This window comes from Quercus robur, chromosome 7 (genome assembly GCF_932294415.1).
Source record: "Quercus robur chromosome 7, dhQueRobu3.1, whole genome shotgun sequence".
NCBI lineage: Eukaryota > Viridiplantae > Streptophyta > Magnoliopsida > Fagales > Fagaceae > Quercus > Quercus robur.
In genome coordinates, this window is record NC_065540.1 from 41,295,855 (window position 1) to 41,312,530 (window position 16,676).

General features: G+C 38.2%; 2 protein-coding genes across 2 annotated transcripts; both read right to left on the reverse strand.

Moving 5' to 3' along the window:
• Nucleotides 1–3,549: 3,549 nt before the first annotated feature.
• Nucleotides 3,550–4,599, reverse strand: LOC126691417 (uncharacterized). Its single transcript, XM_050386464.1, has 3 exons — nt 4,373–4,599; nt 3,970–4,258; nt 3,550–3,909 (listed from the first exon to the last, which is right to left on the reverse strand). Exons 1-3 carry the CDS (start codon nt 4,597–4,599, stop codon nt 3,550–3,552), a joined length of 876 nt encoding a protein of 291 aa, XP_050242421.1.
• Nucleotides 4,600–7,453: 2,854 nt separating this feature from the next.
• Nucleotides 7,454–11,554, reverse strand: LOC126691418 (uncharacterized). The gene is made up of 3 exons (XM_050386465.1): nt 11,433–11,554; nt 10,688–11,067; nt 7,454–9,843 (listed from the first exon to the last, which is right to left on the reverse strand). The coding sequence occupies exons 1-3, from the start codon at nt 11,552–11,554 to the stop codon at nt 7,454–7,456; spliced, it is 2,892 nt and encodes a 963-aa protein (XP_050242422.1).
• Nucleotides 11,555–16,676: the final 5,122 nt, after the last annotated feature.

A 16,676-nucleotide genomic window follows, 5' to 3' on the forward strand; every position in this document is an offset into this window, starting at 1 on the left:
ATTTGGATTGGACCTAGTGTAGGATTGGGTTTAAGCCCAACAAGTCCAAACAATGAATTTATAGAGTGTGGGTGAAAGAACTAGTTCTACTCCAAAAGATGGACAATAAAAATTTCTGAACTAAGATTATTGAACACAAGTAAATGAGAAAATCTATCCTCGGCACGGTTTGAGGAGCTTATGTTATAATATCTAGTATTTTGACAAAGCTACAAGATTTCACTGTATTCTTACAAAGATTTCTTGATTTTTTCGATCCCTCTTTTAGGTCACCTTCCCATGTTATATATTGCAATCTTGGTGTTATCCCTACCATACATGTGTAGGTTGGATTCTAGGAGTTCCTTCTTGTCCCATCCAACACCTCTCAGAACCATCAAATAGTAGCTGTAAGGCTGCTTGGTCACTATTCAGGTATCACCTCCACATTAATGCGGCCAGAGAGTTAGTTGGGAGGCATTTAATATGGAGGTAGCAGCCTTTGAAGATATTTTTCGCCTCCCTCTACTTACCCCTTGTCCAACATCCAACTCCTAATTATGATGTAACTTTGAAGAAGGTCTAGGGTGATAAGACACTTTTATTGATCTCGGATTCTTGTTTCCGAGATGGTTTTTCTCCTCGGACGTGTGTTGGACTTATCTTGTACTATTCTTATTTCTCTCTTTATACCATTCCCATTATAACCTCATTTGGTCATTCTCGGATTAATTAATGTCCTCGGATTGGGCCGTAGGCCCAATCCGTACAACCTTAATAATACCTCCTGATTAACTGGCCCCTACATGTATGTATCTTTGTATGTATGTGTGTGTATTAATTTTAGTAATTTTGTACAATAAAATTATACTTGGCCCCTCTTAACAATATCATTTATCTTTTTAAAAACCATAAAAAAAAAAAAAAATTATAGATCTAAAATTTAAAATAAAATTAACAAGTCAAACAACAACAAAAATTACTAATAACAAACTTTCCCAACTAACAACACATGATAAATTTTCCACTACACAATGCACACCATGACATGATAGTCAATCTACATGTTTAAGTTCTTGTAGGGTGGGAGGGAAGTAAGGGTCGGAGTTCAAGTCTCTAGAAGAAAGTTTTATACGCATATATACTAAGAGTAGGATAGAGCAAAATTCTACCTGAGAGGGGAAAAAAAAAAAAGAAATACAAAATAAAGATAAATAGGACACCCAAAAAAAAAAGAAAAAGAAAAGAAAAGAAAGAAAGAAAACCCAAGTAGATTGTAACTAGGAGAAACATGCAAGACACCTAAAATACAAAAGGAAAACCTAAGAGCAATCACACTAGTGATTGTAAAATATAAAAAATTATCAATTTTACACATTTTTGCTCAAAAATTACCCACATTAGTGGGTCTATAACACAGTTCCTATGCAAAATTTCTATAGTAACTGTGTATATATACAAAGTTACTATAGCTTTGTATCCCATTTGTTTATTATTATTTTCTCTCACATCCTCTCTTGTCTGATTTCCCTGTACTCTCTTCACCGTGAAGAAGAAGAGAAGATTCAACCTTCACTGTGAAAGAAGAAGAAAAAAAGAGCCAACATCAACCTCCACCAACCCACCACCACCATAACAACCTAGCACCACCCAACTATCACCACCACAAGCCATTTCAATAGTTGATTTTCCAAACACAAAATCAATAAAATAAAACCAAAAACAACTCAAAAACAACCCAAACCCCACCAAAAAACCTCACCGAAAAACCCAACCCAAATCCAGCTCAAAATCAACCCAAACCAAAATCAACTCAAAATCAAACCCATACGAAAACCCATAAGAAAACCCACTAGAAATGCTGTTGTATGACCTTGCTACTGTCACGGGAGCCCTACCGATATTGCTACAGTTAATGATATGACCTTGTCGTGTGTGTGTGGGGGGGGGGGGGGGGGGGGAAGGGGTTAGGATGAGAGAGGCAAAGAGAAGAAAGTGAGGAGGTGTGTTTGAGATGAGAGAGAAATATATAATAATAATAATTATTATTATTATTATTATTGTAGGGACACGTTTCGCGGTGAACCGCAGTAGAGTTGGGTTCGCACGTGAATGGGCCTAAACAATATCATTTGTAGAGAGTGGATTCGAAAGGCTAGGCCTTAGTTACCCCGTGGTGGTTCTGGTGGTGTTCGTATGTGATTTAAGCGTTTTCACCCTTGGGGCCTTTCTTCTGGAGGTAGACTGGGAGCCTTTCTTTCTTGGCCAGTCCTCCCAGCCCCCCTTCTTAGATTACTTAATTTTTCTTTTATACTAGTCTGCATTCACTTTCCTTCGTCCATGTGTAGGGTCGACATTTCCAAGACTGATACTTGTCCTGTCAATCCAAACCCAAAGTTGTTGGGAGTGGTTAATAAAGTTAAGGGATAAGGCTCTGTTAGGCGCAGAGATACGCATGGGGAACATGGTAAAAGCAGCCTTTTCTTAGATATTTTAGATTTCCCTTTAAGCATGTCCCCTTACCGTTTTGCCCCTCTTCTTGGTGGATCTTTGGGTCAGCCGAGGACTGCACTGTCCTCGGCTGCTTCTCCGGGCCAATTGGGCCTTATTATTCTTGAGCTCGGGCCATGTCCTTTTTCGGCTTAGGCCTTTGAACTCTCCATCAGCAAGTGGGCCTGGCCCATCAATTATTGGACCCCACAATTATTATTATTATTATTATTATTTAAATAAAATGAAGTGTATAATAGATGAACTAATGTGGATGTTTTGTAAATGTAGCTATGTAAAAAAAAAAAAAAAAGTATGTTCTTTTTGTAAAATAAACAAAAAATTTTAGAAGAACTGATGTAAATTAATACTCTAAGTGGCTAACCGAGAGAAAGGAAGAGAGAGTGACTAAATGAAACTCTGAAACCTGAAGCAATGAGGGGTAGATGGTGGCAAGCATAGCAATTGCAGTAGCAAATCTAAAAGCACCACCACCAGTGTCTCTCTCATTTGAATTCTAGTGCAAAATTGCTGAACTTTTGTTGGTTTATTTGATCATCTGAGTTATGATTTCTATTTGAAGTTTTGAACTAGACACAAATATCAACAAAAAATGGGAATAAAGGCAGGAAATCTCTACACTCATCGAAGAGAGAGAGAGAGAGAGAGAGAGAGAGAGAGAGAATTTTGATTTTTTTTTTTTTTTGAGAAGGAATATGATCAACTTTTATTAGGGAAATCCAGCAATATCAGCTAGTACAAGAGAAATAAATGGTGGTGGAACAGTCTCCATCCACACCGAAAAATCAGAAATACTAATGGAATGTCTCGCTAAGTGATGCGCTTCTATATTACCCTCTCTCTTTACATGAGAGTAGAGTAATTGATTAATAAAACTAGCATTACATTTGATATCCTCAATTAATAAACCAAAGGAAGACAAATAAGTGCTGTTATTTCTCAAAGCATTTGACAACACCTGTTGAGTCTTTCCAAAATAGCTCGGTTAAAACCCAACTCAGCTACAAACTCCAGAGCTGATGAGGTAGCCAAAGCTTCAATCTTTATGGGTGTGTACTGTTATGGTGAGAGTTTAGACATAGAGGCCAAGACTAAACCATTGCTGTCTTGGATCACTACTCCATAACCCGATTTTTTCTGCTCCTTGAAGACAGCTCCGCCACAATTTATCTTCACCAGTTTAGGATGTGGAGGATGCCACTTAGCCCGGAAACCAGAGAGAGCAAGTCGAGTGATGAAAGGCTCGGGTTGGGTGGCTGCAAACTCAGCTACACGCTCCTTTGCCAACGACGGAATTTGATGGACATTTAAGATTGGTTGGCTCACACGCACCTGATTCCTTTGGGTCCAAATAAGCCACACCGACGTTGCAAACAGCTCCAAGCTGCGATCCTTTGTGATGAGCCATGAGAGCAATTCCTTGAAGTCCACAAAGGTGTGTCGTCTTCAGCAATATTGAAATGGTTCTTCTTCCCACACCACATCCAGTTTGCTACAATTCCAGAGCGCATGAAGTGCTGATTCGGGGTCATGTTTACAGTGGTCACATGTTGGATTTTCGATGATAGTTCGCCTCACCAGAGTCTCTTTAGTTGGCAACGAGTTCCTACAAGCTCGCCACACCAAGTTCTTGATTTTGTTCGGTACCTGTAGAGACCAGATTGTCCGCCACAAAATTCTGTCATGCTCCATCTGCTCATCATCCCGTTCAGCCTGTGTTTCAGCCTTCAAAAATCTGTACCTGGACTTGCTTGAGTACACTCCGTTGCTAGTGAATGGCCAAAATAAAGTGTCTTCAGCTGCGCACCTTGAGAGGGGAATAGACTTGATCAACTCAGCTTCTTGTGGGGAGAACAAACCATCAATCAAACCATGATCTCACTGCCTTGTGTCTCCATTAATCAAGATCTCCACTTTAGCATCAGCCATTGTGTCCACCTTATGTGATTGAACTTGTGGCATATTTTTCCTTGGCAGCCAATGGTCTTGCCATATACTCACTGCCTTCCCATTTCCAATCCTCCATTGGCAGCCCCTAAGCAAAACCTCCCTTCCATGTAAGATGCTCCTCCAAGCATGAGAGCCACTACTTGACCATTTAGCCTCCATAAAGGTACAATTTGGAAAGAATCACGCCTTAAAAACTTTGTGTAGCAATGAGTCCGGGTTTTTCAAAAGTCTCCATGCTTGTTTGGCTAGCAAGGAGTCATTGAACATAACAATGTCCCTAAACCCCATGCCTCCCTCCAATTTTGATTTGGTTAGTTCCTCCCACTTCAATCAATGGATCTTTCTTTTTTCTCCTCTTTGTCCCCACCAAAATTTCTTGATCATGGTTTCCATTTCGTGGCAAAGACCCAAAGGTATTTTGAAGCACCCCATAGCATAAGTTGGGATGGCTTGTATTACCGCTTTAATGAGCACCTCACAACCGGCTTGAGATAAGAGTTTCCCTTCCCAGCCATGCAATTTTTTTCACACCTTCTCCTTGATAAAATTGAAGCCTTCTTTCTTTTTTCTACCCACCAATGATGGTAGCCCAAGGTATTGTTCAAAATTCACAATTTCATGTATACCCAAGGCAGCCATTATTTCTTGTTTTGTTGCTTCCGTGGTAGATCTGCTTCAGAAAATTGCTCTTTTGTTTTTGTTCACCTTTTGGCCTGACTCCTCTTCATATTTCTCAAGAATAGTAAGGATTTTCCTGCATTCATCACCACTTGCCCTACAAAAGAGGAGGCTGTCATTTGCAAACAATAAATGGGTTAGTGTTGGGCCCCTCTAGCAAAAAGGGAAGCCCTTGATCTCTCTCGAAACTGCTGCTTGTTGGATTAGGCCATGGAGCCCCTCGGTGCAAAGTAGGAAGAGGAAAGGTGATAGTGGGTCACCTTGGTGAATACCTCTAGTGGGTTGGATAAAGCCTTGAGGTTCGCCATTGATCAAAATGGAGTAAGTTACTGATTTTACACATGCCATGATAAACCCTATCCACCTCTCGTTAAAACCCATTTTTCTCATTACATTTTCAAGGTAATCCCATTCCACCTGGTCATATGCCTTACTCATATCAAGTTTAATAGCCATATACCCTGTTTTCCCCGAATTCATGTTGTTCATGCTATGAAGTGATTCAAAAGCCACAAGAATGTTATCATAAATCAGTCTATTCTTGGTAAAAGCTGATTGGTGCTCGGTGATGATGGTAGGTAGAATATTTTTAAGTCTATTTGCTAGGACTGGAGAAAATTTTATAGAGGACATTGCACAAACTAATTGGACGATATTAGGTGACAAATTCCGGGTTTTTTATTTTTGGGACCAATGTAATGAAGGTGTGATTTATTGGGTGAGGGACTGTATCTGTGTTAAGCCATGAGAGAACTGAGTTTGTTACATCCCTATCAACCACCCCCCAAAAGTGTTGGTAGAATAATGGTGGTATGCCATCGGGTCCTGGTGCTTTAAGCCATTTGCTTGGGAGCTTCCTTTACTTCATCATCTCTAAAGGGAGCAACAAGGTCTGCATTCATGTGGTCGGTGATGACATTAGGGATGTGGTCCAACTCAGCTCCTTGTGCATTCGGCTTTGAGGAGGTGAAGAGGTCCTAATAGTACTTGATCATAAGGGTAGCTATGTCATTTGGATCCCCCTCCAATTATTTGATTCATCCATAATCCCACGAATAACATTTTTCCGAAATCTCCTAGTGGCTCTGCAATGAAAGAAACCCGTATTTCTATCTCCATTCTTTAGCCAAAGTGTGCGTGATCTTTGGCTCCACATGTGTGCTTCCTTATCTAAGAGGATGTTTATTTCCTCTTTGAGCGCTCTAACCCATGTGTTTAGCCTCGTTAATTGTGCTTCTAGTTCGGCCTGAATCAAAAGTTCCTTTTTCTTGGCCAACTCCTTTCTCACATTCCTAAAAATGTTATGATTCCACCATTCAAGATCACAACCACATTTTTCAACCCTTTTCAAGATGTCACTGTCACTAAAGCCGTGATTGTAAGATGACCACGAGGCTTCCACCACTTCACCACAACACTCATTCGATAACCACATCTCTTCGAATCTAAATAATTTCCTTCTTGATGGAACTTCCAAACCTGAAAGATTAATGTATAGAGGCATATGGTCTGATGAAGTACAATGGAGATGGTGCACAATTGTACCTGGGAACTTAAGAACCAACTTGCATTGACCACCCCTCAATCCAATCTCTCCCAAATAGAATGTCCATCTGCGAAGTACTTGCTCCATGTAAATCTGTTTCCCACAAAGCCAAGATCAAGAAAGCCACACTCATCCAACACATACCTAAATAGCTACATCTTACCCTAATTTCTTGTTGCACCCCCAAGTTTCTCTTCCTGTCTAACTATCTCATTGAAATCACCTGCACACAACCATGGGATATCGAGATGGTGATTAAGACTTCACAGACTATCCCATGCTTCACCTCGCCTTGAAGTGTCTGGTTCACCATAAAACCTTGTGAATCTCCATTCGTTAGGGGACCTTTTGTCAATCTAGGTATCAATGTAATACTTGGATGAATCAGTCACCACCAAATTAATTGAGGCTTTCCAAAAAAGAACCAGACCACCACCGTGCCCCACTGTCGGTACCACCCATTTATTTTCAAACTCTAAGTTTTGTTGAATCGTATCTAGCTTTGCTTCTTCTGCCAGTGTCTCGACAATCAGGGACGAACGCAGGATTTTAAGCCGGGGGGGGCTAGAGATAAGCAAAATTTTTTTTTTTTCAAATACGCATCCATATAGTATTAATAAATGATCAACCAAGACAAATACCCAAAAATCATTGTTTCTTAGTATATTAAGATACAATCTACTAACAAAAACAAAAGATGCGAAACACTATTGTTTCTTAATATATTAAGATACAATCTACTAACAAAAACAAAAGATGCGAAACACTATTGTTTCTTTATACAATCATCTATGAAAAGGGAACTCGACGCTCTTTCAAATCTTCAAAATCATCTACTATTGAATCCAAACTAAATGTCGAAGCTATATCCTTTTCAATGTATAACATCAAAGAGTCATTCAAAAAGTCATCTTCCATTTTGTTTCGAAGTTCAGTTTTGACAAGTTTCATAGCTGAAAATGCTCGCTCTGTAGTAGCAGTAGAAACTGGAAGAGTAAGCACAAGTATCACCATTCTATAAACAAGTTTGTAGTGTTCTGAATTTCCAGTTCTCACTAACCATTGAGATAACTCAGATAAACTTTTCAATTTTTTGAACTCTGGATCTTGGACTACATTATGCTCAAAATGATAAAGCTCCTTCTCCAACACTTGTTTGTCATAATCTGTGAAATCTTGTGGATAGAAATTCTTTACCAACAAACAAAGATCACTAATTCTGAAAGATTTTAATGCCTCTCGAGGTTCTAAAGCTGAGCTAAGCCTAAGCAACTCCATTGCATCTTCATTAAACCGATAATTTAGTTCCTGTAGTTGAGAATCTATTGTAGCATAAAAAATATTTACTCGATAATGATGCTCATTTGTAACGTTATCTGGTTGATTACGAGCTCGACCTCGCCTCGCAACATAACGAGCATTCATATCCAGGACATCAATGCGATGCTTCTCACAAAATGATATCACAGTGGTGAGTAAGCCATCCCATCCATCATCTCTAAATTTTTGGATAAGTGTTTTAGTAGATGAAACTAAATGCATAGCATTTAAAATGTCTTGAGATTGGCTTTGCAAAGCTTGACAAAGTTTATCAGTGATCTCCATAGTTTCCTTCTCAAGATGCAAGATGAAAACAAATTCAAATGAAGTTAAACCTTCATAAGCTGACTCTCCTTCTGCCCGATTTTCTCCATCAATTGCACCATCAATTATATTTTGTAAAACTTCAACAGTTGAACTAAACATCCTTAATAAGCTAGAAACTGATCTAAAATGTGAACTCCAACGTGTTTCTCCAGGTCGTTGTAAAGTGCCAATTTGATTAAGTCCACTTCCAGTCTCAAGCTCTTCAAGATCAATCAAACGTGCTATTTCATTAGCATTGGCAACTTTCAATTGCTCATTGCGCTTGCATGAAGCACTAACAATTTTGATCAGAAAAAGCAATGTAAGAAAAAAATGACTAATGGGAACAACTTGTTTTGATGCTTTTACTAATGCCAATTGTAAGCGATGTGCAAAACAATGGATATAGTAAGCATATGGGCAATCATTCAAAATCAAAGCTTGTAATCCATTCCACATACCTCGCATGTTGCTTGCTCCATCATATCCTTGCCCTCGAATATTTTGTATATCTAAGCAATATTGAGATAACAAAGAATATATCCCCTTCTTTAGAGTCAAAGCTGCAGTGTCAACAACATGAATAAGCCCAAAAAAGCGTTCTTTCACAAAGCCTTCTGCATCAACATATCTAAACACCACAGCCATTTGCTCTTTCATGGACTCATCACGAGCTTCATCAACCATTATGCAAAACTTTGCATCACCAATTTCTTCCCGAATGGCCTTCTTCACTTTGGCTGAGAAAACATGTAGAATTTCCTTTTGAATCCTAGGTGATGTGTAGGTTGCATTTTTTGGAGCTTTTTCTATTATTTCAGCAACCTTCTCATTCCAAAAAGTCACAATACCCAATGATTCATGAAAGTTCCCACGATTTAACGAACTAAAACTTTCATCTCGACCTCTAAAAGCTATAGCTTGAAAGGCAAGATATCGCACAATAAAAATTGTGGCCTTCAATTGCAACCGATTATTTGCAATTTGTTCAGTAGTGAAATGATCAACTACTCTTTGCAAATGCTGCGATTGGTTCATCAAATCCTTACACATTTGCTCAGCAACTCTATGAGCTGAGTTAGGATCTTTTCCTATATGAACTTGAAAAGAACAATCTTTGCCCCCAACCTTTTTCCAATTTCTAAATCCACCAACAATAAATGTATTTTGTCCCACAACCACATTTGGATTATGAAAGACAAAGCAGGGTAGACAATAAGCTGCATCTGTTGTAGGAGAATATTCAAGCCATTTTGAATTATTTCTATACCAAGAAGCTTGAAAACTACGATTCTGCTTTCCACTTTTTTTGAATGTCTCTAGAGGAGGTTGGTGCGGACCTTTTTTAATGTAAGCCCGTCGAATTTCATCACGTTGATTAACATGATATTCCCATATCTGTTTGCGTGTTCCAGGATCATAATCCAAAGAATCAAGGTCAATTCTTTGAAATTGTGTTTGAGAGATTGGAACATTCGCATTTTCCGGAATTGGAACTTCCGCATTTTCCGGAATTGGAATAGCAACATTAGTTGTTGGCAATTCCACGTTGACTTCAGAAGAATTTGAAGTTGAACCCTTTCTTTTGAAAAAATCAAGCATTGTACTTGATTTTTTCATGATCTACAAATAAAATAAAAATTATATAAGAATTACCGTTATTTTTTTAAATTTGTGTGATAATTTCTTATATTATATGATTTATTTTTTTTTCTTTTTGTCTTTTGTCTGCCTTTAATATATTTGTGTTTAAACTGCCTTTATTTATGTCTATGTGTTGTCTCTTCCTTTATTTATATAATTATATCTTTTATGTTTTTTGTATCTTTGTATTGTCTCTTGTCTTCATCTTCATCTTTCTAATTTTGACCCACTAACCCAAATATCCAATAAATCCCACTACAGTCAAGCACTACTCACAAAAACTTTTTTTAACTTTACTTTTTTGTTTTTTTTTTTTTTTTGTTTTCTCCCCTGTCGCTTGTCTTTGCCCAACAGCAACTCCACACCACTTTTCCCTATTCCCTATTATTATGTCCAACTAATGTCCAACACTTCAACTACCGGTCAACAAAGGCACAAAGCCACAAAGCATCTGACTCTATCTCTTTTCTATTTCTTTTATCTATATAATGCAAGGCAGCAAGAGCCACAGCCCATAAACACAGTCACAAAGCCAAAAACCCAAAAAAAAAAAAAAAAAAATACACACAACACAAGCACCAAATCAGCACAACACAAGCACCAAATCAGCACAACACAAGCACTCAAACACCACAAGCAGTAGCACAGCTGCACAGTTTCTTAATTTCTTTGATTCTCAGAATCTCAGATCACAGATTCACAACACAAGGTTTTGAAATTTGAAGGAAAAGATAAGAGTTAAAGCTCAAATACCTGTGATTCTGTGAAGCTGGGCTGGGCAGATCGGGAAACGGCAACCGGCGGCAGCAGCAGCAAGTTGATCTCGTCTCGCGTGGCGGCGTGGCCCGCGTGGGTCTCGCTCTCGCCGGCGTGGGTCTCGCTCGAAGCAGCTGGGTTCGCTCTCGCCGGCGTGGGTCTCGACTCTCGACTCTCGCTCGAAGGCCGAAGCAGCTGGGTTCGCTCTCGAGTCTCGTCGGCGTGGGTCTCGCTGGAAGCAGCTGGGTTCGCTCTCGTCGGCGTGGGTCTCGCCGGCGTGGGTCTCGCTCTCGCCGCGTGACTCAGCGTCTCTCTCGCTCTCGTCTCGCTCGTCTCTCTCGCTCTCGTCTCGCTCCGTCACGGTCTCACTTTCCTTTCTTTTTTTTTTTTTTCTTTTTTTTCCTTTGGTTTTTGCATTCTCCGTTTGGTTTTGGACTGCTGAGGTTGAGATTTTTCTCTAATTTTTTTTTTTTTTTTTTTTTTATTTTGTTGTGGATTGGGTTATGGCCTTATGGGCTCTGCTCTGCTCTGAGCTGGCCGGATTATGGGCTAGGGGGCCGGATTATGGGCTAGGGGAACTGGGGAAGGGGGTTCATGCCGGATGATGGGCTAGGGGAAGGGGGGCCGGAGCAAAAATTTCAGGGGGGCCCAAGCCCCTATTTTTTTATTTTGAAAAAATTTTACTTGCTAAAAAATTTTTTTTTTGGGCCCAGGGGGGGCTCGGGCCCCCTTTGCCTTGTACCTGGGTCCGTCCCTGTCGACAATGAACACGATAGAGGGATCTTTTGCCCGAAATATTTCTCCAAGCTCCTTCCCTGTACGCAGGTTCCCAAGCCCACGACAGTTCCATACTATGCAATTCATGGCGACTGGCGGGGCTGGGTGTCAACCTCCGCCAATTTGATTCCAACATCCTCCTCACTCCTTGAAACCTGATAGGGTTTGTTTGGTAACTTGGAATGGTCATCACTAAGTGCCGCTGTTCTTTTCCCCTTACTCGGTTTGCCATGTGATAATTCCTCTGTTGGTTTGTTGTTTACACATATAACCGTAGTCCAACGTGGTTTGGTGGCTGGCGTGGAAACCTTAGGGTTTTTTTGATTGTCACGTGCAGGGCAGCTGGTCTCAATTGAATTGAAGACTTGTTTTAATTCGGTACTAATTGCTGGGGGAGTAGTGTCCGTCGGTTTTGGTTGTGTGACTATCTTCAACGGATGCATGTGGACGTGGATCAGGGCAGGTGGGATTTCCTAATATGGTAGGATTAATTGGTGGGTCAAACTCCTTTAAATGCGCCCCAATCTTATTAAGATGGATATCCTGAATTTGCGCACTTGGAGGCTGAGCATTAATGCGTTTTAAATCCTGAGCATCATTGGAAAAATCTGTCGTTTGTGGCTTTAACTTTGTAACAGCTTGCCTTAACTCCAGACTCTCCACGTCAACTGAATCACAACGACTTTGCTCACCGGTTTCGTCACTACTCAGTGGTGGTGCTCGGCGTTCCTCTGTTTGAACCTCTAGACCAACCTGATTAGTGGGATTCGAATCACTCCGGTCGTTACTCATTGATTGCATGTCCCCTTCCTGTTCGTAACATTCAACACCCATTGGCTCTTCTTGCACCGGCACGGAAAGCTTCTCGGTTTAGTTCTGCTGAGTCGGTATCTCCTCTGCCCTTGACTGAGAATCTTGTTCGGCCTTGTTGTTCACCTTCCTCGCGGAAAAGTACCCTAGCACCGTGACTGTTTTCTTCTTCGAAGCCATAGAGTTTGATTGAATTTCCACTACACAACCTATAAAAACAGTTTCCCAAAACCCTTGAACAAAAACCCCACAAGCCAAGGAATACACGTGGTATCCCCAGGAACCTAACATCACCTTCACAAGAAGGGACGAAACTAACAGCATAGACAAACTCTCCTTCAGACAGAAGGGACAAACACTTCTACTGTCCAAGGGAAGACCCGGCTTCCAGAGAGACACAGAGACTTCTGTTCACTTAAACTTTTTGATATTACTTAATTACTTGCACAGTGGATTTTTTTTTTGATAGATACGACATATGAAAGATTTAAATTCTAAATATATTCAATGAATATAACAGAAGATGCTAATAAATGGTGAATTTTATTTTTATGACATAGTGACTCAAAACTACGTAATGTTCACAAAATAAAACAATAATAATAAAGACACCATGATACTAATCATGAAAACAGAGAGAATTTTGATTGTATTAAATTTTCTTTTTGATATAATTGATTTGTGAGATAGAGAATGATTAAGTATCTTAAAACTGAAATAATAATAATAATGAAATGAAATAAAAACTCAATAGAAAAATAATGGAATAAAAAATTAAAAAATTAATTTTTATATAGGAGAAGTCAAGAAATTATTTGAATTGTTATATTGTTGTAAGTTGTAACATAATCCCTATAATTAAAATGACTTTTATTTGAATGGTAGATCATGGAAAATTCAACTATAATGGTTGATTTCTTCATAAGAAAAAAAAAAAAAAAAAAAAGATAACAAGCTAATTTGTTCACAACCTCTACACCTCTAGTGTTTGATGTCCTGGTATCTGAAAATCCTCAAACAGTCAAACAAAATTTTGAAAAATCACCACCAATGAAATTAGTATTTTTTAATTGTAGTGTGATCCCAGATTGTGTCCACGAATATGAGATTGTGGTGTTACTTAATGTGATGAAATTCAATGAGCTTAAATTAAACTTGGCCTATTGATCATGAAAAGAAAAGCTTGGCCCAGCCCCCATGTTGGAATCCTGGCTCCAGTCATCTTTGTCAATACCAATTCAAAGTGGTTTCTTTACTCTCATCCAATTTTCCATCACTTCCTCACATAAACAGGTAAAAAAATTCAATGGTCAAATTGATATATATACAAGTATAAAAGCAGCAACAAGTTTATTGACAAATTGTTTTACAACTATCGACATTGCATGTGATTAGTACATAACAAAAGAGGACTTCTATTTAAACCAGATTTAGAACAAAGTCCATCATAATACAAACCCAAGTTGTCATAGAAAAGCAAATTAAAGTCCTATTGCATTCCAGCCCTTTTCCTAGCCAGGGCGTTTGCACACTGGTTAACTGCTTGGAAGCAATGATTTTATTCTTCACCATAGTATCTGACTAAGGAGGTTCCTGCAATTCGCAGTAAGAGATACATGAGAAATACTATTGCAAGGAGGCCCACCAACACATTCCACAACCACTTTTAGCATCAATCTCAACTTCTATTAGCCAACAAATTTAAGTTAAGACCCATAACTCCATATCTACATTAGAAGCTACAACAATAGCTAGTGTCTACCCTACAACGAACAATGAACAATCCATTTATCAAACAAGAAATTCAGAGAGCTATTAGATCCATCCATCTATTTAGTCCCCTTAATGAATACGCTTTAACCCTTTCTTGATGGCAGTCCATGTTCCAGAAAAAAGTTGATTGGGGTTCCTATAATTACCACTAAGAAGTAAGAACCATGGCCCAAAATTTATCCTTTTGAACCTTTAATTTCCAATTTAACTTTAGCTAACAAGGATAAATTTTTTGGTTTCAGTGCTTGGAGGCCTAAAATCCCCTCATTCTTAGGCCTTGTGATTTTTTTCTAACAGACAAGATGTAACTTGAGTTTCTCCTCAGTTGTTCACCAAACAAATTGCTACTAATTCTATCCAAGGAATCAAGATCCTCCGTTGGTGGTAGGACACATTATATCACCTAGGTAGGCACGGCATCAAGGTCTATTCTACTAGCAAAGGAAAGTAGATGACCTTTCCAACCAGTAAGTCTACCTTGAACTTTCTTGATCATAAAATAAAAATCTTACCTCATGGATCCCCAGAGTTTCAAGGGGAATCCTTTTCCCAGATTTGGTCTAGAATGAAAGTTTAGACAGCTTCAAAACTCTTCCCTCCTTATAACAAGAACATTTTTTTTTTTTTTTTTTTGATAAGATATAACAAGAACATTTTAAGAGGAATAAAATCTAGACTTCCCTTGATTCACCTTCTGCCCAGAGAGATCACAGAGCACATCTAATACTTCTTTTAGACCCTGACAATTTTTCCGATAGGCTTTGGCAAACAAATCCAAATCACTTGCGAAGAATAAATAGCTTCAATCAAAATTTGCTACATAGCAAGTTGTGAATAAGTTTTGACCTTATTATCATTTATGTAAAAGTCTGTCCGCAATCCAACAATCAATCAATCAATTCAATTCAATATCTAATTTAATACTATATATAAAAGCAGAAGCATTTTCTTGTAATTAAGAAGGTGTTGCCACGTTAGGAAAAATGTCCACTTAAAAAACAACCACGTTTACAATTAAAAAGCAATAAATTATATTGGTTGGCAACATTAACACACCGTGTGATAGCCTCTCACTCTCTCAATACAAAAAAGAAAAATAACTAGTCAGAATACAATTAAGTGAGCATTTCAATACTCTCTACGTCTGGCGTTTTTGCATTTCCAGGTTTTTTTTTTTTTATTTTTACCAGCGCTTGGTGCATTGCTCATGTCCCATGAACAGTGTACCAAGGCATATGAATAGTAATTGTAGAGTGAACAATAATTTTTTTTTTTTTTTTTTAGTTTTCAATTTCAGCAAACTAAAAGACTTGTTATACTCAAAAAAAAAAAAAAAATATATATATATATATATATATATATATAGAGAGAGAGAGAAGGCGAGAGTTTGTAAGCCATCAACCATTCCATCTCCAGACTTAGAGCACCGGAACTGCAACCACATGGAGAAAGAAAAATCTATACGCATCAACACCGTTAGGCTATATATCTACCACCATCAGATCGACGAAACTGGCTCCGATACGTTTTTCTCCATTTTTTAAGATTTGGGTATGGTATATTACTCTTTATTGAGTTTTTTTGTTGGATACGTTTAGATTTGATCTTCGTTTTGATTCTTTTTTGCTTTGGGTTTTTGGGTTCTCCATGAAAATGTTTGTTTTCTCAAATTTTTTTTCCCTATTTCGGTTTGATTTTAGTTTTGTACTTACCATGCATACTCTCTCTTAGTCGGAAGTCAACCTGGAAATTTGGAAGGAATAGATACACCGAAAGGCTTTAGATGGTTGGGATACCAAAAAAAAAAAAAAATGTAATACCAACCAACAAATATCATATTAGATCGCAACCCATTATAGAAAATCCACAAAATCAACCATTTAAACCAGAGAAAAAGGAAGTCATGAAGTGAATTTCTTGCAGATTAAGTTCGACCAAAGAAAGAATACTCTAAATCTTTTGGGAATGAAGACCAAATATAAGTATAAAAGACCTCAACTCAGTTGAAGTGAATTCAGACAGAGGAACCTCTGAATCTTTTGGGCATGAAGAAGCATCAAATAGGAGCATTACTAATGAAAAAATGAGATACAAAACCCAACTACAAAAATAACTAGAACCCCAAACCCAAAAATAAACACATATTTCTATCTTCAACTAAACAAATCTCAAAAACCCAATGAAATTTTGAAACTGAGCCAATGTAATTGATAAAAGAAATAAAGCCTGGAAAAAAAAAAAAAGTACCTGAAAGCATTAATTAGATCTCAAATCGGTAAAAATAAAGCTCTAATTGCCAAGTAAGAATCAAACCTAATCATAAAAAATGAAAAATTAAATAATGCCTAAATCAATGAACAAAATTTAGAAGAAATCCCTGTGAAAATCAAAATGTAAACAAAGAAAAATGCAGATCAATAAGAGTGGTGGATTGGGTTCCAATAACTTTCTTTTTGGGGCTTTGAATTTGAAGCAAAGAAATAGAAAGAAAATGTGCAATGCAACTGTTAGAGAGAAAAGGGTAAGAGATATATTGTTTTCTACCAGAGATGGTGGCTAGAGATTAATAAGTGTTAGAGATAGTGAAATTGAATGTTACAATCTGAAGTGGATGTTGGCCAGAGAT